The 25,780-nt window shown below is 38.6% G+C and overlaps 2 protein-coding genes across 6 annotated transcripts; both read left to right on the forward strand.

Annotated features, from left to right (window-relative positions):
* On the forward strand, window positions 1-17,112 carry CFLAR (CASP8 and FADD like apoptosis regulator). Of its 4 annotated transcripts, XM_015634216.3 has the most exons (11): window positions 1-126; window positions 3,325-3,756; window positions 4,638-4,743; window positions 5,711-5,846; window positions 6,007-6,104; window positions 7,010-7,061; window positions 7,790-7,839; window positions 8,812-8,890; window positions 11,841-12,336; window positions 13,240-13,388; window positions 14,802-17,112. In XM_015634216.3, exons 2-10 carry the CDS (start codon window positions 3,461-3,463, stop codon window positions 13,373-13,375), a joined length of 1,449 nt encoding a protein of 482 aa, XP_015489702.1. In that variant the 5' UTR covers window positions 1-126; window positions 3,325-3,460; the 3' UTR covers window positions 13,376-13,388; window positions 14,802-17,112. The 4 variants fall into 4 exon arrangements, with proteins under 4 accessions (XP_015489702.1, XP_015489701.1, XP_015489703.1 ...); XM_015634215.3 differs by having other exon boundaries at window positions 13,240-17,112; XM_015634217.3 differs by having other exon boundaries at window positions 37-126; window positions 3,500-3,756; window positions 13,240-17,112.
* On the forward strand, window positions 14,954-25,754 carry CASP10 (caspase 10). 2 transcript variants are annotated; one of them, XM_015634219.2, is made up of 8 exons: window positions 14,954-15,058; window positions 19,156-19,493; window positions 19,632-19,725; window positions 20,291-20,426; window positions 21,287-21,375; window positions 22,792-22,897; window positions 23,652-24,156; window positions 24,655-25,754. In XM_015634219.2, exons 2-8 carry the CDS (start codon window positions 19,180-19,182, stop codon window positions 24,824-24,826), a joined length of 1,416 nt encoding a protein of 471 aa, XP_015489705.1. In that variant the 5' UTR covers window positions 14,954-15,058; window positions 19,156-19,179; the 3' UTR covers window positions 24,827-25,754. The 2 variants fall into 2 exon arrangements, with proteins under 2 accessions (XP_015489705.1, XP_015489704.1); XM_015634218.2 differs by lacking the exon at window positions 14,954-15,058 and adding an exon at window positions 17,244-17,955.
* Window positions 25,755-25,780: the final 26 nt, after the last annotated feature.

Here is a 25,780-nt window from a genome sequence, read left to right on the forward strand (position 1 = left end):
GGGTACTGCGGAAACAAAACTAAAACCAACACCCTGCAGGGCAGCTTGTGGGCCGGCACCGCCCCGCTTTCGCCCTGCTCCAAATGCCGGACCGGGCTGCGGTAGAGACTTCCCCGACGTGTCTGGGTGCGTTATACCTTCCTCCCCTCCTTTACCCCTCCTTTCCCTCCCGCTTCTCACCCTGAGCATCGTCCCGTGCTCCGGGGTCGGGTGCCCGTCCCTGTTCACGGGGAGAGGCGTCCCGCAGAGCCGCAGCGTCCGGCGCAAGCGGGGCCTGAGCTCGACCTTGGCTCCTGACCGAACCGAAACCGAATGAGATTTAAAACGACGTGCTTAGGAAGATGACTGGAAATCTGCATAAACCACGTTTAGTAGTTGGGGATTTTTTGGTTGGTTTTTGTTGGTTTTTTTTTTTGTTTTGTTTTAATTAGGAGGACTGGGATGTTAAAACAAATGACTGTGGCCATACTGGTTTATATCAGCAGAGTTATTCAAGTATATTCGAGTATATTCAAGCGTAGTAAGGAATGCGATGGTTCCTGCGGAAATTCCTTGGTTTCCTGCGTACGTTGCGCAAGTCCTGTTTGAGGGCGTGAGGCAGTGAGGAAATAGGGAAATTTGAAAGCTGGGGAGCATGCTCTGTAACTTTGAAAAATGCCGGATGGGCCTGGCTCCAAGTGCAGGCGTTCCCTCATCGCCGTCTCTTCAAACAGTGCAGAGCAGAGCAAGCACAAAGCACAGGCGGTGCCGCCTTCTGTTCTCTCCTTCCAGCACGGGGCCTTCCACACGAGTTCGTCTTGTGGAAGAAACAGAATTTCCCAAATCAGAACGACGCCCGCTGGTGTCGTATCCTGGTTTTGTTGCTGCAAAGATGATTGTTAAAGGTTCAAGATACAAAATGCCAGCAAGGAGTTAACTGGAGCCTTGTGCATCTTTGTATGAAATTTTAGTATGTTATTTCCTGCTCCTTTGAAAGGATGTAAAAAAAACAAACAAAAGCCTAATTAGATATTCTCATGAACACGAAAATTTTTGAGGCAGCTTTATCTATGATGACTATGAACTTTTTTTTATTTTGTTGTAGAAGATAAGCTGATTTTTCTCTCCTCTTTGTAGAGAATTTACATTCAATAAGTCATCTTGTTACAAAGCCCAGATAATCAAAAGCTAGGCTGCTGGGTTTATGTTGTGATTGCTTTTTTATTTCAACTTCTGCAGCTATGATAATTGTATCTGTGATGTTTGAAAAAGTCATCATCAGATGGAGGAGTGGAACATGATGTCCTTAATCTCTTATGATGGAGTGGATCAGGCTAAGATTTACACACATGGAATGTATCAGGATTGCCCCGGTCCTGTGACATTCCTGCATCAAAATATAGGCACATGGCTTTAGGATGAAAAGTTACAAACTGTTTCAGTTTATACTAAAAAATTGCTTCCCCTTGCTCTTACTCATTCCCTATGCAGTGCCCAATGAATGTATATGCACAGCTGGTTTTCCTTTTATTTAGAGCATCATTTCTGGATCACTGCAGTCATACAGAAGAATTACCCTTGGTCCTTTTCCCATCCCCATAAAATTAGGAAGTAGGCCCCTCACAGTAATTTGTGATCTTGGTATTTGTCCAACAGAGAATGAGTTGATGTAATCACTGGGAAATCCTGGATGGAAACCAATGTGTGCTGGATCTGGATCAGTGATTTGGCAGTGGTCAAATGCTGATTTCCCAGTCTTCTTAGGAACAGATTTACATAGATAAGTAGTAAGATAATTTCAACACTTGAGAGTATAGTCAGCAATTTTTTTTATACTGGGCATGTGATGTACCATATATAGGGAAATTCATGAAAGGAGATGATTCATATGTGTGTTTTAAAGGCAGATTATTTCTAAGCTAACATACAAATAGTAATTTTGCATGCCTGAAATTCCAACTCAGTAGGAAGTTCCTCCCTAACACATACCCCCCCTCTATTTTTTTAACTAGTTTTAAAAATTAGATAAAAATCAATTGTAATAGTTAAAAAGTTTTTCTGGTATTTCCAAAGGTGATGAAAAGCTGTTCAATTCCTGTTTCACTTTAGAGTTAACTGAGTTCTTTTGAAAGTCCCAGCTGAATGTACCTGAGAGATACTTTCATGTGAAGGTGCTTTGTGCCTCCCCCTTCTTGACTGCATTATGTCATGAGAACAGTGTCATTCTGTAGAATTCTCACAAGTGTTTGACACTAGATTGAAAATAAGTTAGCAATAAATATGCTTTTCTTCTGATAGAAAACTTTCTGAAACACATTACAGTACATGAGGGGTTCTTCTGTTTTAGATGAATTTAGATGAATTTATCTGCTTAATTATGGACACAACATGTGACATTGTTGATTGTAACTTCCAGAATGTGTAACAAAAGGATGAAAATCTTAGTAAGATTTTACTCTGTAAAAAAAATCTTACTCGGGTGCTAGAATCTTTTGGTATATTAGGCTTTGAAGTTGAATTGGTGTTTGCTTTCCAGTGTGGTTTAAATAAAATCCTGCAGTATAGTGATCAAAATTCTGTGGAAGGGCTAAGATTTGTCTTTAGGTTTGCTCATCTGCTGTTTCTCCATGTATGTAATGGAGATCAGAGGAGGTTAGATAGAATTTCCATAGTTGGTGACAGTGGAAATTGAGCACAGCACCCTACTGATTTTGTTAATCACAGGACTGGGGGTTTTTCTAGATTTGTATTTTTTTATTCCACTTTCCAGTATAATGGTACATGAATGTTGAAGGGAAAAAAAGGTGGTCTGTGGCTTATCCATACCTTCAGAATTTACCAATTTGCATATTTAAGGTTGGAGTATTTTCTTTGAGTGGCTTTTCAGTCTCTCTGAGCATGGAGGGGGTGTATGGAAAATCCTTTTAACCCCAGACTGGAATCACTTTAAATGATGTTAATAATAAGAAAATCCACACAGTCCTGAATTTACAGATCGTTAGTGTTTTAAAAGTTACATGTTACATTGTTGCTCGGAAGAGGGCAGAGCTTTCAGAAGTACTTAATCTACCACCCACCAGCAAGCTGATGACTTTTGTTTCACTTCCTATGGAATATACAGACTCATATGAAGGTAATTTACTCTAAAAGGAACTTGCATTTCTTTCTGATTAAAATGACCTTCCAGATACTTTTAGTTTTGTAATGAACGACTGGGAGAGTCCCTTGAATAAAGGAGGTCTGTAGCATGTGTTGGAGTGTTAATTGAAATACTTCAGATAGGAGAGTTAACTGTGAACTTGTGCAGCAGATCACTATTTATTGCCTTTTAATTCTCTCCCACAGAACTGCCCTTGTAAAAATGCACCTAGTTAAGAATGAACACAAGAGAAGTGCTGTGGTAGACACAGGCTTCATGCCATGTTGCTTTCCAGTTTAAAAACCAATAGACTGGCAATTTTAAAGGAACAGCAACAAAGTGATGACCAGGTGCCAAGTTCCAGCTTTCCTTATTCATCAGATTCAAGAAGAATTGGATAAAGAAGAAGAAGAGATGATGGTTTTCCTGTGCCGAGATCTTGCTCCTGATTTGGCCACTGCTGATCTTAAAGAGATCTTGGTGGCTTTGAATGAGAGAGAAAAACTGACTCCTCTTGGCTTGTCTGAGCTGTTGTACAGAGTTAAGAGGTTTGACTTGCTGAGGAGGATCCTGAACACTGAGAAAGCATCAGTGGAAGCTCACCTTGCCAGTAGTCTCAGACTTATCCCTGATTACAGGTAATGTATCTATTTCAGATTTTAAAGCTATGCTGTTTTGTTCAAAATAAGTGGGGTTTTTTTTTCCCCTCTGTTTGGAGGGGGGCAGTATGGGTGAGTTGTTTTTTGTATTAATTTTTTTAATACTTCACAAATTCAGAGAATATTTATTGAAGGTAGAAGAAAAGCAGAAAAGGACATTATATCTAGAGTTATAGTTAAAAGAATATGTCAAGTTTAGTCCCTGAATCAAATTTTAGTAGTTTGTTACTAGTCATGGCATTAGAAACATCTGTATTTAAGGAGTTTGTGAATGAAGCCAGTGATGTTTGTAGAGTTCTAGATTAGCAGCTAAAAATGAGACTTTAAAGGAATATAATTGGTTAGAGGTATTTTCTTTTCTACTTTGCTTTGGGCACATAGCCATGTGGTATAGCATTTCTCAAGGGACCTCTCTGTTACTCATTTTACTCTATTAGTTTTGAGAGGCCTAAATTAAGAAATTCCAGTTATTTTCTTTGAGGGACTTAGAAAGAAATCCATGTACTCCTAAGGAAGATTTTCCTGTATTAAATTCTTATTAAAATAAATACCCTGTAACTAATAGGTTAAAAAGTTAAGGATGTGTTCTGTTCTCTCATTTCATCTCTATTAAACAATAAGGAAACTTCTGTTTTCCTAAAACTGTTACACTATTACGCTGTCAGTCTGAAAAACACAGGTGTAGATTAGCAAGAGTAGGTATTTTATTTACTGGATCTTGAACCAGGATAGGTTTTTTACCTGTTTATTAGTTAGAAATGGTAGATTAAGACTGGAACATGGGGAGAAGTTTAGTAGTTGGGAAAGGGAGGAATCTTGCTGCAAGCTAATCCTTTAAAAATATCTCGACTTTATTTCAGGGTACTAATGGTAGAGATAAATGAAAATCTGGAGAAAGATGAAGTGGGTTCTCTTGGTTTTCTACTCAGAGATTATGCACCTCGTATGAAAATGGCAAAAGATAAGGTATGTTTTCCTGATGGCATTCTCTGGAGCAAAGAGACATTAAGGTAAAAAAATAAGTAGCTAGACAGCAAAGGAAAGGAGACAGTACTGCAAGGATTATTGAGGCAGGAGTATACAAACATTAGGAAGCAGAGAAGAAGTTGTGGCTTCTATTTCATTTTGTTAATTTTTAATTCAACGAAAGAAGCATGGAAAACTAGTAAAAAAGTAATGGAAAACTAGTAAAAAAGTAAGAGGGAACAGTGCATGTTATAATGTGTGGTGGTTGAATGAACTTCATGGACAGAAGACATTTTAAAGAAGTCTTCAGTATTTCTGACCTGAAAGTTCAGATAAGAATGATCTCAAACCAATAACCATTTGAACTGTGTATTGAATTACAAGGTCACTTTTTGTTAGTGCTGTGCTTCACTCAAAAAAGAACAGATATATTGTAATTATGTCTTTATACCTTTGCATTCTGAATATTGTTGTATTTTTCTGAATTTGCATTCTGAATATTGTATTAAGTGCTTTGAGAAAGCAGAAATTCAGTAGAGAGGATTCAGAAACCTTGACCACTGTGCAGAGAAGACTTAAGATTTGTCTTCTTCCTTTGAGTTTTTTTCCCTTTTCTATCTTCAGTCAGAGGAGAGAGGCACTGAAAGTTTCCCAGAGCTTTTCTTGCCTCTTGCTTTGTGGCATGTGAGGTGTCATTCCCAGTAGCTCGCTTTGTAGCAAAAACAAAGTGCAAAACAGTTTCCTCAAAAATTTAAGATTAATTTTTAAGAATATCACTCTGTAGTTGCTATTATTCCTGTGGTAATATCAAGGATTCATATGTCTCTCAGATAATTTTCTTAGAAGGTGCAATGTCTCTAATTGTTTATACAGCCTTTATGTCCTTTCCATGGTATTTTCTGGGTTGCTTTGTTACTTCTAGTGGAGAAAAAATATTAATGTGTTTGAGTTTATGTTGCTATTCTAGAGTTTTCTAGCTCTTATCATTGACCTGGAAAAGCTAAATTTGGTGGCTCCCAATCAACTGGATTTGATAGAAAACTGTTTTCGAAGTATTCACAGGATAGACTTGATTAGGAAGATTCAGAAGTACAAGCATGAAGGTAAGATGCTCTTTTTGCATTGGTTACTCTTGATAGCAACAATCAGATGTGCTGAAGATAAAACTGACTTAAAAATAAGGGTATTTGCATTCCTCATAGATTTAGATTTTTAAAACCATTGAAATATTATGGTGTATTTGTGTTTCTGTTAAATTTGCAGCTTCAGTGTCCTCCATTCATTCTCAGCCAGTATATGTAAATGCTCATCAGGCCTCTCTCCCTAATCTCAATCTGATTGATCCTCCTTATCATTCAGGGGTAAGTATACAAGAAATTAAACAAATCCTTTATTTCTAAATACTGCCAGACTTTAAAAGGAGATCCATCTTTCAGAACCTGAAGAATGATTGCTAGTGACTAAAATATTGCTTGGTTTATTTCTGTTATTCCTGTTACATGCTGAGTTAGGATTTGATTTAAATCTTCTGACTGAGAAAGATGCCCTTTAAAGGACTTTTGTGGATTTTTTCCTATTAGTTGAACATACAAAATCTGTATCTTGAAAGTCTTTCTGTACTACACTGTGGAGTGAAAATTTTGTTTTGACTGTTCTTTGCAAAACATATTCTTCTTCTTCTTTGTACCTCTGGACCTTTCAGGGAAAGTAGCTTTTAATTTTTGAAGCTGAAAATTACAGCTTTTTTAAGAAGAGTTTTTCAGGGGATTTTTTTGTGGCTTGTTTTAAACTCAGTTTAAGAAGATATCTCAGTATCTGAAAAGTCATCAAATCCTATTGCACGCAGTATTCTTTATATTTGGGTTAGCTGTGATACTGTATTAGGATGACCTTTCTTGAAGTCTTTCACCTTGCTAAATTTGTTTTTATGTGTTCAGTAAACACATAAACACATGCAGCTCCCTTCTGCTGTATAGGAATCAAAGCTCCCATCTTTAGAGGTTTTTCCTTGCTGTTCATGACAAGCAGGTGATTATTTTTGAGGAGGAACAGTTGGGTATTTATTTGTCTATGATCTGGGTAGGGTTTTTTTTTTAATTTGTTATGTTGGTTTAAAACCACGACATGTTGTAATTCTATTTAGCTGATAGAAATGAATCTAAAATATCATTTTATTGAGGAAGAAATACTACTGTGTTTTGTTTTAGAACACATTTGTTAGTTCTTGAAGGAGAATAGGAAAATTACGCCTTTTTCTTAATTTCAGATTCAGAATGAGAACACAGAAAGATTACAAAATGGATCAAGTCTTACTCTGGGTAAGAGCATTTTATCTAAGTTTTGATAATGTAAAAAAGCCAAATGATGAATTTCATTACATCAGAAGGCAGGTTGTTTGATAGTTGTGTTCCTGGCTAATCCTGTTAATAACATCAGGAGCAGAGAGTGCTTCATACCTCTCAGAACTGTTTTGTCTTGTATTTGCTTTGCTTGTGCTGCCACATCTTAAAACATTCTTAAAAATTGTAAGCTACTGTCAAATCTTCTTAACAGAATAAATACTTTATTAGTAAAACCATGGATAAGATTAACTAGCCAGCTCTGGAGGCCTGTGTAGTGCAGTTCTGCCCATTAACTCCAGAGTAGGAAGTTTTTGTGTCAGCTCAGCAGTGAACTCCCCACCAGGACTGCCAGGAAGTTGTGCATTGAATACCAGGTTCTTTCCATATGTATTGTGTTTTCTCTGGAAACACCAAATACATCTCAAATATGGTGATTTTTAAAATTAGTTGGCTGAATTCTTTTAGTGTAGAAGACATTCTTTGTTTCTTCTAGTCCTAAGCAATGTAGAATGAAATCCACATAACATTTTAGAGTTGAATAACTTAGGGATTTTGAAATGTTAGTAGCATACATAGAAACTAAGAGGTGCTGATGGGTGACAACTTTGCTGAGGTAGATACATTCTTCTTTATAACTGATATGGTGACAAAAAATATCACTTGTTCTTAAATCCTGAGATTACTTCTGTATGTTTTAACTGCAGCAGAACCAGTTCACATGTCCATTCAGGAGTCGGGATCAGTGCCACATAAGGTATGTGCTTGTGTATACGTATGCATGTAAATAAATGTAACCTCTGTGAGTAGTCACCTTAGTTTTCTTTGTGTTTCATTTTGAGATTTTCTTGAGTTGTGTCCAGACAGAACAATGGGTACGTCCTCAGCCATAAACAGATTCTGTGAATTATTTTTGCATAATATATTTTAAATATAAAATATTTGCATCTACTCTGCAAGCAGCAGTGTGCAAAATGCATGTATATATGATATGCACACAGAACTTGTACATTTATTAGTGGAGGCCGAGTTAAAACTTTGGTTCAGACCAGTGAACAGTTGGGGTTCAAACCTCTTGCCACATGCATTAGAAATCACAGAGCTTCTTTGCATGCAGTAAATTTTGTTCTTGATTCCCTCCTCACACCTTGCTCTCCAGGCAGAAGACAGACATGCTTTGGGTATTAATGATAAGAATGGCCAGCTGCTATTTTCACTAGTTCTCCTGTAGGTCAGGAGCCAACCTGTAACAAATTGATTTACTTCAAACAATTCTCTTCAGAGGGGAGAGGAATTGTGATAGAATCTTTATGGGTTATTTAGGAATAAGGAGGTTGTTCCACTAAATAAAGAAATAAATTTTCTGATGAGCAATGGTTGCTTGCACACCCGAAGAACACAAAAGTTCTCTACATTCATTGTGTTGGCAGTATGAAGCTTGTACAGTTTTAGTCTCTGTTTAAGAATCTTTATGGTAGTGAGATTGCATAACACAAGGACACAAAAACAAAACCTGTACTAGAAATAGAGGGAAAAGAATCATTAGTCCATTTCTCCTGATTTTTTGTTGTGTAGATTACAACCCAGTAGATAGATTTCTGTTAGCTACTTGATGAAAAACAACAGAATGTTATTTAATAGATCTGACATAAAATTTGAGAAAATAATGCTGTCTAAAAGTTGAGGAAGAGATGTATTAAGTTTATAATTGTCCTTTCACATTTTTCAGATGTCTGATGATTCTTACAGAATGCAAAGTCAACCTTTAGGAATTTGCCTGATAATAGATTGTATTGGCAATGACACTGGTAAGTCTTGGGAATTTGAAGTCCCTTAACATATTAATCTTGGACAATTAGAAAAGTTTAGTATAAATAATATAATGTACATTTACCAGCCAGGTTAGGGTAGTGATGTCCAAGTCATTTAATCTACCAATTCTAGTAAGACTTCTAAAACAAAGAGTTGGAAGGGCCAACATCAGGTTAAAGCCAACTGTCCTAATTCTTGGAGACATCATTTGATTTTTTTGGTGCAGAATCTCTGAATGAAAGAACTTGGAAGAGGATAGACTGAATTTTGGGAGGGACAAAAAGGATATTCAGCAACTAACAGAAAAATTAGGCTTACAGCAGTCATACAGTCATACAGCAGCTTACTGGCAGAGATGGTAGTGTTTCCCACCAGTTAACAAAACCAAACCTGTTGTGGATTTGAAGTGCAATCATATTGGACACCAGAGATTTTGAATAGCCATGAGGTCCTTTATTAATAATGCACCTGGGCTTCTGTCATATCTTGCACAGTTTAGCTAAAGTGTCAGCCCAGTGAAACTGAAAGTGTTACCACAGCTGTCAGTGTAGTCACTGCCACAGTTGAAATGTGGGGGTTTCCTGATTGCCTTTGTAGAATCCTAGAATTAGATCTTTGCACAGTCAAAAATACCCCTCAGTCTCTAATTGCTGTAACACATGAGGCTAAAGATAAAAATGAAGTTCTGTAATAGGCTGGGAGATGTAGGGGAAGGAGAGGCATTCTGGGCATGTCTTTTGGTTTTCTCAAATACAACGGTCCAGCAGATGAACTAACTTTGAATCGGTGATGTAGTTGAAGGGCAGTGGTAGTGGAGCTCACACACAGAAAGTCTGTATCTCAGATGTTTAAAGTCACCAGAGCATAGTCAGCATTTAACATGATAGAAGGCAAAACTCACACTGAAATACACAACGGTGTTAGTGAGATTTGGAAGAGGCATTGCTTAAAGGAGTTTGCTAGAAAGGGCAGAATAGTTGTGCCACACTATTCTGGAGTCTGAAGAAAAATAAGAGGGCAAGGAATACATTAGAAATTGTATCTGTGGCACCCACTAGAATCTGTAGTTGTCCCAAGATTTAATCTCAGGAAGGCGAACCAGTAATAGATACTGTAGGATCAAGAATTACAACATTCTATTCTATTCTATAATGCCCAGTGTAAACACCATGAATTTATCAAATGCTGATGAAATTCAAACTGAAATGCATTTTGCTGTTTTGTAAATAGCTGCTTTTGACTTTTCCATTTGGATATCAGTTTTAATTTTTACATTATAAACAACGAGGGGAGAAAAGGCTAGTGTTTTATGTAGAATGGAGATGCTAAAAAGTCTATGGAGGTTTGCTGGGAGATGGCTAGTGTTGAAGAAATAGGTAGTTTCTGATCTCAGGCTGTGGTGTGTCTGGCCTTAAAGTATCCAAGACTTACTATGTACGATTTCTGATTAATTGTTAACCAAGGTGTCAGCTCTAAGTTTTTGAGTTGGTTTTTTAAACTATGACAGTTAGTGTGTGTGGGGACTATGGTGACACCAGGTTTTGTATTTGTGCATGTATGTGCATGTGCCAGTGAGATCAGGACATTACAGGAAAAGCATTCTCACTGCTGTAATTCTCATTTTGTACATGTACTGCTACTCCCTGACTGAGGGAGGGCTTCATCAAGTGTGTAACTGCTAGACCATAGTAATACTGAATTTTGAGAGCATGCTTTATTGCATAAAATAAGGGAGCTTTGTATTTCTATTCTCAAATTAAAAATGTCTGGACAGTTTTTGAATTATTTTACAAAATTTAATAAAAACAGCAGAACTGGAATGCAACTATAGTTCTTTTCTATCAGCTCACTATAGTGTAGAGTTTGTATCTACCCTTTCTTTTGCTGAGGAAAGTTATGAGTTCTGTTTCCTGCGTTCACTGTGGGCTTTTTGGGGAGAACAGTGTGGTAGCATAGCTGCTTTGCTGCCATTACCTCTGAAATAGCCCCTGCTAGTTAGGACTTGTTAAATTTTTGAAGTCAAAGACAGCTATGAGTAAGCTTCCTATGTGTGTAAAGGATTTTACATAAACATGACACTTGATAATTCTTTTCCTAACAGAATCTGTGCGTGGGCAGTGTATACGTGCTTTACACTAAAGATACAATGCTACAGCTGGAAGTCACAGTAGTAGCTTGTGGTTCTCTGAACATGTAATACCCATGGTTTTAACCATCATGTGTCTGGTTTCTGTCCCATGTTAAGAAACATCCAAAGTAGTTATTCAGATATTAACACATTTTCCTGAAGCACAGGTTAACACAGTAAGAGTTAAGTCTTAGGGTTTGGCTACCTACAGTTTTAATTTCTAGTTTGATTGAAAGCATTCATTATTAAGCTTTATTTTTTTGCCTGAAAATGCCACTCTGTCCCAGTTAAGACTCCAGTGTCCATTCTTTAGCTGGAGCTTATCACTTAAAATTTTAGGTAGAAGAAGGGACTGCAGCAGGTTCATTTTTGACTGATGAAAGAGAACCTCTGTGTTTCTTATGCAGTTCTGTGTATCTATAATAACCACTCAGAGTAATTCTGACAAACTAAAAGGTGAAACAGACTTCCTATGCTCTCCAGATCACTCTTTATTATTTCAAGTGTGTTTTTTCTTGCCTTGTATTTTAAGTCTTAGGAACTTGGAGTACTGGCTCCAAAGGAAAGCATGTGTCTGTGAATTCAAAACAGATAACAGTGTCTCTGCTGTCATGAAACATGTAACTCACAGGAAAGAAAACATGCATATAGCACTATAAGTATGTAATGTACTGTGATCAATACCAAATACTCATGATTTTTTAATTATTGTGATAAACTACTTAGTTTCAATAGCAAAACACTATAAGTACTGCAATTCAGTATAGTGAGATTGAGCTTTGGTGTGCCTTGGTTTAATTACATCTTGCTTCTTTCAGATGTGTTGGAAGAGACCTTCAGAGGCTTAGGCTATGACGTTCATTGTCACAGATATTTAAATATGAACTCCATGAATCAAACATTGCTTGAAGTTGCAAGGTGGCAGAAGCACAGAAATTGTGACAGCTTCGTTTGTGTATTGGTCAGCCGTGGAAACTCTCAGAGCATCTTCTGTACAGACCCCACCTTTTCTGGATTCCCTTTGGAACAAATAAAGAAATACTTCACAGCAGATTCATGTCCTGGACTCCTAGGAAAACCGAAGCTTTTTTTTATTCAGAGCTATGTTGTGCCAGAAAATGAGCAAGAATGTACCAGTCTGTTGGAAGTTGATGGGAAGGGTGAGAATATCAGTGCTAAAGTCTCTATCCCCCACGCAGCAGACATCTTTTGGAGTCATTGCAAGGTAGATGTGTCTACATTAGAACAATCCCCAGCTTCATCCTCCTATTATCTGCATTGTCTGGCTGAACTACTCCGTAATCCATATAAAAGGTAAACTAAAATAAGAGGAAAGAAATAACCCTTTTTCTATGATAGCTTATTGTCATGGAGAATAAGAAACCTTAAATTTCATCCCATCTGGTCCTAAAATGTATTTTCTTGCAAATAGGCTAAAAGACAAGTATCCTCACACAATTGCATAGAAAGATAGCCTCAAATAGGAGTGAAGTTTTTGATTTTGAAGAGTAAAATTAAAGTTTGTTATGGCATTGGGGTTTGCAGAGTGAGAAGGGAAGAATAATGGATAATGTATGTCAGTGCTTTAGATAGGATTGGAAATCCTGCTTCTCCCAGATAAACAGGCTGCTGTTAAATTGAGGATTGCCACGTACCATTAAGTAAAGCTGTGCTTGCAAATATAAATGGTCAGTGCTTAAGTTCAGGACAAAGGCAGTAGAGAGGGAAGGATTTTCTGCTTTCTCTAAATTTAATTGCTCACAGAGGCAATTGATTGCCAATATGTAATCTTGAACTTACACTGACAGAAAACTTGTCTATTTAAAGTGATCAAAAGAAATCTGTGCAAAAATCAGATACATTTGGATATATAACTTAGCAACAAAGGTTTTACTTGTACAGCTGATCTACAAGGGAACTGTTATTCAAGGTAGTTGCAGTGCTAACATTTAGTACCTTTTTACAAACCCTAAAGGCTTGTAATGAAATCAGAGATCATCATGTCAGCATAATTTATATCACAGCAATGATTTAGGTCATAAGAGTTTGTCTCAAAATGCGTGTACAGCCTTGTGTTTTAGAGGTCTTGCCTCTGCAGTAAGACTGAAATTGCAAACTTTCTCCATGCTGTGTTTGAAGTTATCTTCTCTCTTGTGAATTCTTAAATGGTGTCTTCCTTCATTCTCTAATGGAACACTTTTGCTTTTGTTGCTGCAGGAAACTCTGTCTATTGGCTATCCATATGGAACTGAACAAAAAAGTTTATGACTGGAATATGACCACTGACCAAAGCCAACAATACTCACTGCTACTCCAGCACACACTGAGGAAGAAACTTTTTTTTCTCACTTGACTGCTGTTAGAAAGTACATATCTGAAACAGTTAACAATGGAAACATTTGCAGTGATGCAAACAGTTTAATGCATACTTTTACTTTATGCATTGTTATTTCATGTGTATCTAAAGTGCCTGTTGCTTCCAAACACAGGAATTTTACAAGCATTTTAGTGTGCTAGGACACTAGATTTTATATTTTAATATAGTAGTCTCTGACTCCATTCTCATTGGATGAGAATGGTAGCTGTTGTATAGCAGTGCAGCATACCTTGCTATTGAGTACAGCAGGTAAACAGAGTGGAAAGGTATATAAACTGTATAGCTGATGGGTGTTCCAAGAAAAAACAGAAGTGCTTTTATTATTTTGGTGGTGGTTTTTACACATACCTCATAGCATTTAAACAAATACAAGCCAGCCCAAACCACTGAAACACACTGAATTACTTTCCCTCTACACCTAATAGTGGCATATGTCTCAGAAAAGCCATTCATACCCAGTAATACCAGATCTTTGCTAACATGTTCTGACTTGCATGCCTCTCTAGATTGGCAAAACAGAAGGGAGAGACACATGATCTTCTCAATAATCTGGATTCCATCTGATTGCTCCATTAAAGATTGCATCATTAGCACTGTCCACAGCACACCGGGATTCTATATTAACAAATGAGACAATCTGCTGTGCTTTGGGCCAAGTATTTTCTGCTGATGCAAAAATGAGTCTACATGTGACAGGACATTACAGTAATCTGCCATACAGTTAAAAATATGTGAGATTTTGGCAGGTGTCTTGTGGAAGCTGAAACATGATTCACACTTGTTGTACCAGGCATAGTTGTAAAAAGATAATTTAAAGTATTTGAATGTAAATGTAGTATGTAGCAGCCATGAACCTTTAAGACTGAAACACCCCACCCTCACTCCTTTTGCTTATGAAAAAGAATATGCCTCTATTAGTTAATTTTTTCCCAAGTGCTCTTGTGAAAAAAGAAAAGGGAAAATTGTCCTAAATGTAAATTTTTTTCTCCAATATAGCAGTTGCCTAACATGAAAAGTGCAGCTAACCTACTTGTATAACAGTATAACCTGGATGGCTTGCATTGAAGTTTGTCACCAAACTTAGTGACAATAAAGTAGGCCACTTGTAAATGTTTTATTTTTACTCCTAATATAGCCTCCTATAAAAATCAGAAACAATCAAAGCCCTGGTGTGCCTTGCTTGGTTTCTGGTTAAGTTTTTAATGGAAAAAGAGGAGGATACAAAATGACAGATACAGAATCTTAGAAGTTGCTTCTGGTGGCTAGAAAATGAACTAAATGGTGAAACAAATGTTTACTGTGGTTGCAGAAGTAAGATATCATTTCAAGTTACATATATCTAAGTAATGTTAATTTATGTGATCTTCACAGATTAACTTCACTTTCCCATTTCCCTTACTAGCTTTTGAATTTGACAAGCACTTCTGCTACCCTATAGACAACCAAAAGCAGGGAGAATGGAACCAAGAGGAGGCAGATGAGGAAAAGAAATGTGGAAATTTTAAGCAGGAACAAGAAGGGGAATGGTAGGGAGCATCAAGAGAAGAACAAGTAGGAGAGAGACAATTTGGAGGAGAAATACCAATATTGGAAGGAGAAGAAAACAGGAAAAAGGAAGTGAGAATTATAGTGGCTATCCTTACAGACTCTAATGATGTGGTGAGTTGGTTGATGTTTTGTGGATTGATTGGTTGGGGGGTTTTGAGTGATGCTAAATGCACCTATTTACTTAAAATATTAGCAGTAGAATATATTCTGCTTTTGCAGTTTTGTGACAAGTTTGGTTTGAGGGTTAAGGAGTATATACGTTCTTTGCCTTACTGCAAGACACAGTAAGTAAAGTCCATGTTCCTTTCATTAAGAAATGATGCAGAAATGCTGTTTTGGAAACCAGAGGCTCATGTAATTAACTCTCTAAGTGGAAAAGGAAAGGACTCTTGTTGTGTATGGCTGCTTGTTGGAAGTGGTTATAACCCTCTAGAATGTTGGGGACAGACATGTATTGTGCAGCATTCATAGGTGTCTGTGATTTTTCACTCTGGTCCTCAGTAGATTCTTAAACCATAGGCATACACAATCTATAATCATACATCTAAGCAGTATTTATTGCCTTGATACCTCTTTCAAGAGTGGTATTTGGGTAGGCTGATTCCCTGTATCTGCTGCTTTAGGAGTATTTTTCCAGGACTTTTTTGATGGCAGTTGTCTGTCACTTCTCCCATAGCTTACAGAATCATAGACTCAGTATGTGCTGAATTAGAAGGGATCCATCAGGATCATCAGATCCAACTCGTGGCCCTGCCCAGGACACCCCAAGAATCCCACCATGTGCTTGAGAGTGTTTTCCAAAAGCTTCTTGAGCTCTGTCAAGCTTGGTGCTGTGACCACTTCCTGGGGGAGCCTGTTCCAGTACCTAGTCACCCTCTCTGGGTGAAGAACCTCTTCCTAAAATCTAACCTAACCCTCCCCTGACAGTTTCATTCCTCCAGTCCTGTCAGAGGTCACCAAAGGTAAGAAGTTGATACTTGTGCCACGCTGCTTCCCCTTGTGAGGATGCTCAAGATTGCAGTGAGGTCTCCCCAGTCTCTTCTTCACCAGGATGAACAAACCAAGTGACCTCAGCCCCTCCTCAAGGCCTCCCCTCCAAAACCCTTACCAGGTTTCTTGTCCCTCCATACACACAGTGGGGACTGTCTCTTCTTGCTGTAGCACACTCATAAAATTTGAGTCTAGAAATGGATGCAGGGTATATAGACTGCATCAAATTGTCCCTGTATTGGCAGACAGTGATTTAAGATTAAATGATCCTTTAGCCAAAAGAAAAGCAGGAAGAGAATTTTGGACCCGTCATGAATTTAGGGTGTTAGCACACGAACATAGAGTGTCATTCTGGTGAAATTTCATGGTCTTGGACTACCAAAATGTCTAGTTTTCAGAACCTACTATTGAAGGAAATAAAACAAGTTACACTGCTTCTGCATTGACAGAGCTTGAAATAAAGCTGTCAGAGTCACTGCTCTGGCACTTTAAATTACAGTTTTGGTTTCTGATAACTGGAAAAAAAATTCTTGTAGTTCTGTATGTGTTCTATATATGGGAGAGGGAAAAAAGAATTGGCAGAATATGGGAGATGCCTTTAAGTGGCTGGGAAGGTGTACTTGTGAGGCAAGAGATTCATTTCATACCAGACTTATGTTGCATGGTTTTTCTCAGCTACCTATGCTGACGTGGCTGAGCCATAAATTGAGTTTACTTTGCACTGTTACATATTTGTGTATTACAGTGGTTGCTAACTCATTATCCAAAAAAGAAGTTACGTTCAAGGGGAAGTTACTGTGCTAGCACTTGTAGATGGAGCATGTTGTATGGCTGATCTCCCCTTTCAGCTCTGCATAGGGAGTAAAAGGGTCCTGCTACAGATACATGAGTCAGAGAAGCTTTCTATGGGAGTTTCTGAAAATTCTTTTGTGCTCTCCAGAGTTCTAAGTTTCTGACATGCAGAATGGTATTGCTGAGCAGAGGCTGCCATCCGTGTGGATGATTTACGTTCCATTTAAATTAAATCTCCTGTACTGAATTATTTGACAATTTTTCTGTGGCTGGTTTAAAGAATGTCTATATTTCAGCTTCTGTATTAGAAACAATAAGACACTTGAATTAGATACAAATGCTGAGTTTCAAGCTGATATTCTGAATAAAATTTCTGTATTGATTGTCCCTGTCTCCCTCTACACCATAGAATAACACTGAAATTCTTGGCTTGTTTATCCTGCAGACCTCTATAACTAGTTCAAATTGGCTGTGAAGTTTACAGCTCTATAAAAATGAGCTGGCTTAATAAAGGATGGCAAGCCTTATAGTTTCAGGAGGTAACGCGGCTGCTCTTGGTGTGTTGGACAACAACTTTTGGCATGAGCAAGGAGACGCTTCCCATCCCGTCTCTGGGCATACAGGTGACCCTGGAGATGCAGAAGGCACTGAGCAGAGTCTGCTCATCTTCCTTCTTCTCTCTTTATTGCAGCGGACACACAGACCCACAGATAAATGGTATTGCAGCCCTTTCCCACAAGCACTGCTCTTCAGGCTTCCTTCCAGTGGGGAAACAAAAATTAAAATAATGTGCCTAAAATGTTTGAGGCCTTTTTGCGATGTAGCTTGCTTTAAAATGGCTTGGCAGCAAAAGAGAGGCGATTTACGGGCCACGTCTTACACTTGGTACCCGAGGCTCTGCCCGAAGTTTTTTCCCGGAACCCTGGCAGCGCTCCCCGAACTCGCGGGCCCTGCGGCCGAGGGCGGGCGGGCTCCGGCCGGGGCAGGGCGGTGCCGCCATTCGTGGCCGGCGTCCGCACGGGCAGTCGAACCCCGCTCCCCCGCCGTCCTCCGGCTCCTCGCTCGCATCCACCTGATCTCCCATTCCGCCCTGCCGCTGGCGCCGCCCCCTCGCCGCCTGCCCGCGGCACTCGGCTGCCTCTCCCGCCCGCGGCAAACCGCGAAAGGCACCGCGAAAGGAGCATCGAGCCGCCGCCCTGGGATCGGGACTGGAGTTCGTGCGAGAGGTACCAAAGCGTGGGGCTGAAACGGAGAGGGAACGAAGCCCGTGTCCCGATCCCGAACTTCCCCTCGCTTTTTGAGTGGCTGCTCCCGGCTGCCCTCGCGGCCTCCGCGATGGAGCCTGCGGGCTGAGCTTGCGGCGTCTGCGGGCGCTCCGCCGCTTGGCATTGTACTTAAACCCTAGGGGCAGTGCTCCGGTCACTAACACTTTAGAGAAAAAGAAAAGGTAGTCCTTATACTGCTTGTTTCGTACGATTTTCCTTCTCCGAGGCGATATCTGAAAGCATACATCAGAGATGCGGATTCGTAAGTTTTCTGTGTCGGTGCCCTGCCAGGTCCAGCTGCGGAGGTGCGGGTGAGCCGCGCCAAGCCTGGGCAGCGAGCACGTCCTGCACTGATTGCGCTCCCTCATGTAGGAACCTTTGCTTCCAGCTGCTCCAAACAAAAGATTGAATACCTACCAGATAGAAGGCACTGACGCACTCTCTTACCTATTTAACCTTTCACAGGCAGCATAGAACTGCCTAGGCTACATAGAAGAAGTTGGTGTAGTGGAAGGTTGATAAGTGTCTATTAAACCTCAGTAAGATTGAGTTTCTCATGCAGAGCCTACTTAGACTGAGCATCGAGTGCTATTACATTTTAACTGGCATTCACTTGTAAGAGAGGTTTATAACGGTTTTTCTATACCAAATGTCAAATACAACCTGGAAGCAAGTTACAGCTGGGAGTAGATGGAAATTCCACAGCTTCAGCTTGCGTGTCAGCCTTCTTAACACTCTCCTGCTACAGGCAGAGAACAAGAAGCACTTGGACTGGAGATCAAGGAATATACATGAACCACTGTGCTGTCTCCATTAATAGTTACTGCAGGTGCTCTTCCCAGTTAAAATGGAGAGAAGCAAAGACTGAAAGTGGAAGATGTTTGAAAGAAAAGAAAATTCATACCTTGAGGTTGTCTAGCACAGTTTTTTGCTCAGAGCAGGGCTAACTTCAATTATAGACTGAGTTGTTTGGAGCTTCTGCCAAATCTGATCTGTTTTGTAGTCTTGTGTTTAGAAAAGGAAGTAAATTTCAAATTTATTTAAAACCTTTATTTATTAAAAGGTAGTTTAGGGCTTCCGAACAGTCATTGAGTAAAATTTTAGTAGAGGATTGCTGTATTGAAGATTCGAGTGTTAATAGTATTTGCTTTCTGCTTTCAGGCAGAGACTGTTGGTTCCAGCAACATGGAGAATGATGTCAGCTTTAAGTTCCATCAGCAGCTTTTCTTTATTAGTGAAAATCTGGTGACTGAAGATGTAGCAGCTTTAAAATTTCTCTGTACTGACTTGCTCCACCTCAGGCAGCTTGAAGGTGTGAAGTCAGCAGCAGACATCTTCAAACTTCTTATGGCTCAAGACTATCTGAATGCAGAAGACACTTTCCTACTAGCTGAACTCTTATACAGAATTAAATGTCACTTCTTGCTCGAGAAACTTGGTTACACCAAGGAGAAAGTACAAGAACATCTGCGTGAGAAGGGAAGAGTATCTCCATACAGGTAAGCTTGCAGTGGAATTCTCTTCCCTCCATTACTGCTATCTATGCCATAGTGTTTTCCATTTTTAAATTCTTAGATTGCCTTTGTTTTTTATACCATCTTCTGTTCCACTGTTACCTCACTGCATCTCTGTTACAGGCAGATGCTGTATGAATTGTCAGAGAACATCACCAATGAGATGTTGAATGAAATAATATTCCTCCTGCATCTTCCAAAGCGATGGATAATTCTTGTACGTGAGGGGTGAGCCAATGTGTATATGGTGGGAAGAGGGAAGGTGGGAAATGGGAGGAAAAGTGTGAGAAGTGTTTGGCAGAATAGAGCATAATACGCAACTAGGCTGGTTGTATTCATAGGGATAGCAAAAAGGAAGTTGTTGACAGGCAAGAGTAGAATTTGGTCCCTCCAGCCAAGGTCGGTCACTGACAGTTCACTGTTTAGGATCACATTGTAAAAGGGTGACAAAGCTTTGCCCTGCTTGAGCCATATGCAAGGGAGATTTGTGTCCATATGTCATTGATACTGTTTCACAGCAATGAAGCTTTCTTGAAGCCTCAAGTCATTAATACAGTTTGGGTGAATCTATTTAAACAAGACCATACTAAATAAAAATACAACCAGTGACTTTCCATGAAGCAGCATTTCTTCTTTAACAGTGATATAAAATTGACTGGTCCCTGTTGGTAGGGAGCAAAGCAGATAATAATGTGATTGTTTGCAGCAGGGCTTGATTTCTAAGGAAGTTTTGATTTCTAAGGAGCAATAATTATATTTTATTCTCTCCTTTTGGCTGTCAGTCTGCTTTGGATTTGCTGACTTTATTGGAAAAGCAGGGCCTTTTAACTAAAGACAATGTACAGATACTGGAGAATGTCTGTATGAAAGTTTCACCTGATCTCCTGGAGACAATAGACTGCTACAAAAAGGCAAAAGGTGAGAAATTCATAGTCTAGCAGTAGGTTTTCTAAAATGCAGGAAGCGCTAGATGGGTCTGGGCAACTGAACTTAAGGTTACATGTGTGCATTGCTGGAATAGGAGCTAGGGTGGCATAAATCTGGCATAACAATTCCTAGTTTGCATTATTTCCTGGCTGAATCCCTGAAATACAGAGACTTGCTGGAGTACCTGAGGCCACACAGGGCAGCTCAGCACACAGAGAACAGGCTGGAAAACTGAAAATCTGCCTAAAGTTATGTCCCACTTCTCCATTTCCCCACTGATAGTATTGAGATGATGACAACTGCCCTGTAAAAGGCACTTTGTGATCTGTACATGTGCATTGCATAAAGGCAGTTGCCTGCTAATAGGCTGGCAAGACAAACTGTGTGTGCATGTGTGTCTGATACATGGTATGAGCATACAGATGATTTCTGGTTTTATATTTAAAAAATGAGATTTATCAGTGATTCAGGAGGAAAAAAAGAAAGCTTCAGTAGGAAGAATGCAGATTCTTCTTAAATACAGGTAATTTCTAAGCTAATTTCCAGATGAAAAATTAATTTGAATGTCTTGGGTAGAATCTGTCCTTGTGACATGGTATTCTTATTTTGCAATATTGATACAAATAGAAGCCTTGCCTTTGTCACAAAAATAAATAGAATAAAAATAACCAGAAAATGTTCAGATTAGATCTGTTGAACATGACTGTGCTATATTGTATGGAATAATTATTCCTTTCAGTGAAACAGTACTTCAAATACAAAAAGTGATGTATTGTAGCTAAACTGATTTTTGCTGCATCTACAAATGCTGGATTTATCTTCATAAATATCTATGTTGGGGTTTTTTCTAGATGACAAGGCAGCTAATTTTACACGAGGCTTCTCTGAACTAAACCTGGAGCTGCGTGGAGAATTCAACAATGTAGAAAATGGATCCAAGGTTTGAGACAATCTCTTAAATCCTTCTTGAATATCTGAGGGTGTGAGGTTTTCATCCTCTCTCAAATGACATTTGTCATGCAAGGACTTGAGACTCTGCCTCATAAAGTTTCTTGACTTGACTGATAAATTAGAATGTTTCAAAGAATATTTTAACCTCGGAGGCCAGAAACATAGCAATGTTGAAAGATGTGTTGTAGACAGAATGGCCTATTATTCACACATCAGTGCATGTGCCTATCTTCCTGATAAAGGCAAAACATTTTGCATTTGTCTAATTTGTGCATTTTGGACATGGCAGTAGAACGTGCAAGACACAGGGACAAATAGAGCTCCACAGTTCTCACTTTTTGAATCTGGCTTAGAAAAGGCCTCAGGGCATCTTGAAACTAGAAGTCATAAGGGATAGCATACAAAGCCCATGTTAGAATGATTAAAAGGAGGCAAGAGTTTTTAGTAAATTATTGCAGAGGTCTTGGTACATGAAAAAAGATCTCTTTTGTGAGATCCGTTCTTAGAGGCCTTATATGCACTCTTTAACCACAGCCGTGTAACCATTCAGTTCTCCCTCTGGCCTTTTCTTTGTGATGGCCATGGCTATTGAAGGAGCAAGTTGCTCCATTTGTTTATAGCTATTTAATTTCTTGAAATTCTATGCTGTAACATCTTTTCATCTTTTGACAAAAGCTGTCAGGAACTTGGAGTACTGCCTTCATTTTGTCCTACTAAAATGCACAAAAGGAGATGTGTATTGCTCTCTAGTGAGCAGGTAGAGACTCCAGAGGATGGAATTTTTTTTATTTCAACTAAGTTTGGACTTAAATACATGGTACTTGAAGTTTTGGTACTTTTCAGCTTTAAAAATGTTCTTTTTTTAACAGTGGAAGGTAATTTTAAATCTAAACCAAAAAACTAGTGTGGTAGTTTTATGCACTTCTGAGATTTCTGTTCTGCTTGCATCCTTTACCAGTGGATCAGTATGAATTACCTTCTCCAGATATTCATTACTGTTCTCAAAAAAACCCAATTCAGGTTAGAATTCTTAACATCCTACAGTTTCACTATGATCCCTCTGCCATGAAGCTAAAATACTGTTTTGACATTGAAAACAGTTGGGGTCTTCTGTCCCCGTCACCGACTCAGATTGAAGAGTTTGGTTGCTGAATCCTGCCTTTTGCATACAGATGAGAACACAAATGCTAAACCCTTCTTCTGCAGTTTGATAGGGTGGTGACAGTGTGCTTGGAGTTTCACTGATGTTTTTCTCACACAAGGCGGCACCACTGAGTTCTAGATGTTCAAAAATAGCCCACAGTCTTAGGTGCCTCTAACGCCAGTTTTGAGACATGTTAAAGAAATACAAGTAAGTTGAATAAATTCATTGAAACTGTAAGCTCTTTTCTTCTCTTTTCTACAGACCATGGCAAGCTACAAAATGGATGGGCCACACAGAGGATTTTGTCTCATTATTAATAATGTTAACTTCATTAGTTCTCAGAGAAAAGGTTCTTGCAAAGATGCTGGTAAGTTACAGAAGTGAGATTTTTGGAGACTAGTCTCTCTGTTTCCCCAGGTGAGTTGATTATGTAGTATTGCCCTATATTCCATTGTCTATGGTTATTTAATATTCAAAAAGAGTAAAATGTTTTATATGTGTTAAATTATGTCATTTGTGTATCCTGGGGAAGGAGAGGTTAAAGGATGAATAACCACAGGGTTTTTCAGTTGGATTATTCCTGAATAATTTTAAGAATCACTTTTTACTTATCTTTTATCTACAGCTATAGTAAAGAACTAAAATTAAACTAAAATAAACTATCATCCCATCTCATATAATGCAAAATTCCATAACTAAGCAACTCTGTGCATGCTTCTTACTTTGTTCTGTTTTCTCTATTTATCTCTTATGAATGGAACTCTTAATAGGCAAAACTGCAACTGGAAAATAATGATGCGAGGAAGGTTTTGAAAGCTTATATCTGAAACTGGGGAAGGGCAGATTCTTTGTATTTTCAAGTGTCATTGGCATGCTCACTTACAACAATAATGTATGCACTATTTTCTGAAGGTTGTCTAGAAAAATCCAGGAACTGTGTTTGAGCTGATGCCATCTTTTTTTTATTACAGTTAACCTTTAGTTGGTACTAGTATGAGGATGAATCTGCAGTAGTGTTAAGGAGTAAAATCTTTCCCTCTCCAAGATTAGCTTGCATGGTGACTTCATAAAATGCTTTTTTCTTGCCTCAAATTTTCCTTTTATCATTAATTTATTTACAGAGCAGCTGGAGAGAGTATTCACATGGCTTGGTCTGGATGTGAGGACTTACACAGATCTAACATCTGGGGATATTAAAAATCTCATGGAAACTTGGCAGCATGTGCAAGATCACAAAGACAGGAACTGCTTTATATGTTGCATTCTATCTCATGGAAAGTCAGGAGCAATCTACGGGACAGATGAGAAACTTGTGTCAATCCGCATGCTTACGTCTCACTTCACTGCCAAACAATGTCCCCAGCTGGCTGCAAAACCCAAACTCTTCTTTATCCAAGCATGCCAGGGTGACAATATACAGCGTCCTGTCTATGTTGATACTGATGGACCAACTCCTGACTCGTCTTCCATGCAAGAGAGAGTTTCTCTTTATGAAAGTATTCCTGAAGATGCTGATTTCCTCCTAGGCATGGCCACAGTTGACGGATGTGCGGCTTTCCGTCACATTGAAGAGGGTGCTTGGTATATTCAGGCCCTCTGCAGCAAGCTACAGTTGTTGGTACCAAGGTAAATACTTGACTTAGTGCTGTGATTAAATTTTTCTTCTCCAAAGGTAGTTCATCTAGGAACACCTACCCATGTTCTAAGGTGGATGGAATTAGTTAAAGTGATGATTTTATACTGATAAATTTACATTAATTCTGTGAGTACCATACATGTAATCTGTAGAATGTGAAGTTTATTGTGAAAAAACACTCAAAATCTCACATCTGTAATCTTTAAGACAACACAGTTTCTTGAGTGATAGGTAAAAATATTTTATTCCATTATTTTTCTTTATTGGTTGAATTAAGCAAGACAGCAAGAACAGGTCTTTTGTTTTTAATATGGCTCAAATGAGGACAAAAGAGAAATTTGGAGAAAAGTATGTGTTTTCTTTTTTGTGTGTTAAATGTTCATACTCTGTCTTCTAGCTGATCAGGGAGATGTTTAATGGATTGCCATCTGCTCACTAATAACTAATAACTAATATTTTTTTTTTCCTCGCTCTTCTTCTGGCTGTAGGGGTGAAGATATTTTGACGATTCTAACACAAGTTAATGAAGATGTGGCCAAACGTGATAGCCCTTCAGGGATGAAGAAGCAAATGCCCCAACAAGCATATACCTTAAGAAAAAAATTTATATTCCCAATACCTATGGCCCCTCCTCCTTCAGAGCAATATCGAGGCTTTTAAAACACATCATTTTATCATCTCATTTAAATGCAGTACATCACACTACCTGTTTTAAGACAGTTATCCAAAACCCTGAGGATGTTTGCTTTGATGCAAGGCCTCATAAATTTTTTGTCAAACAAACTGCGAAACTGGAGGAGACACAATTAAAACAATCCATGTGCCAGCTATTTACATCATCTATATATTCAGAGTTATCAGTGTTGGAAGAACCACACTTCTGTCATGTTAAACATTTTTGCACCTGCACAGGCTGCAGATACAAAAGGTTTTTCCTGGCAGCATAGGGATTGCATGTAAGCTTCCATATTTAAACCAGGATTATTAATGGTCTGGTTTAGACTCATCATGTTTTATTTTGCAGGCTAGCAATTTTAAATACTTTTTCTAAATCCACTATGTTCATAGAGAGAAAAAAGTGAGAATGAAGAGACAAAACCTTAAGTAGTAAGGAAAAGGACCAATCTCTAATGAAAATTACAGTTAACTTAAAAAAGAACCGATTGCCAACTGAAATCAGCAATTTGTTCCACAGTGCACACTGATACTCTCAAATGGCTGACATAAGCTTCATGTACAATGAAGTTTGTCAAAACTGAGTAAAGCCAAAATGCTGCTTATTATTCTCTCTGTGAAATCTTGTGAACTGTTATTTCCCCATCACTTCTGAGAAGACTTAGGGTTGAAGATTTGCATGCCATGAAATAGAGCAGTCAGATTAATTTTGTTAAGCATTACATTTTTTAATTATCATTTGTTTGTTTAGGATCAAAAATGCAGCCAATTTAAGAAGGTTTCTATCAACTAAGCTGCTGGCAGAATTTTGTGAGTTAACTGAAATAGTGCCATGTTGTTTTGTTACAAGCATTTGTTATGTATGCCTGTGTCTTTCCTGTTTGTTACTGCATTAAAGTCATACTTTTTAAGAGCTTTGTGAGATAAAAATTTTGTATT

This window comes from Parus major, chromosome 7 (genome assembly GCF_001522545.3).
Source record: "Parus major isolate Abel chromosome 7, Parus_major1.1, whole genome shotgun sequence".
Classification (NCBI taxonomy): domain Eukaryota; kingdom Metazoa; phylum Chordata; class Aves; order Passeriformes; family Paridae; genus Parus; species Parus major.

Coding starts and splice junctions, on each gene's coding strand:
- CFLAR (XM_015634215.3), top strand. CDS start 3,461: ATGACCAGGTGCCAAGTTCCAGCTTTCCTTATTCATCAGATTCAAGAA. Junction 7,840..8,811: donor CGGGATCAGTGCCACATAAG/GTATGTGCTTGT, acceptor CACATTTTTCAG/ATGTCTGATGATTCTTACAG. Junction 8,891..11,840: donor TTGTATTGGCAATGACACTG/GTAAGTCTTGGG, acceptor TGCTTCTTTCAG/ATGTGTTGGAAGAGACCTTC.
- CASP10 (XM_015634219.2), top strand. CDS start 19,180: ATGGAGAATGATGTCAGCTTTAAGTTCCATCAGCAGCTTTTCTTTATT. Junction 19,494..19,631: donor GGAAGAGTATCTCCATACAG/GTAAGCTTGCAG, acceptor TCTCTGTTACAG/GCAGATGCTGTATGAATTGT. Junction 20,427..21,286: donor CTGCTACAAAAAGGCAAAAG/GTGAGAAATTCA, acceptor GGTTTTTTCTAG/ATGACAAGGCAGCTAATTTT.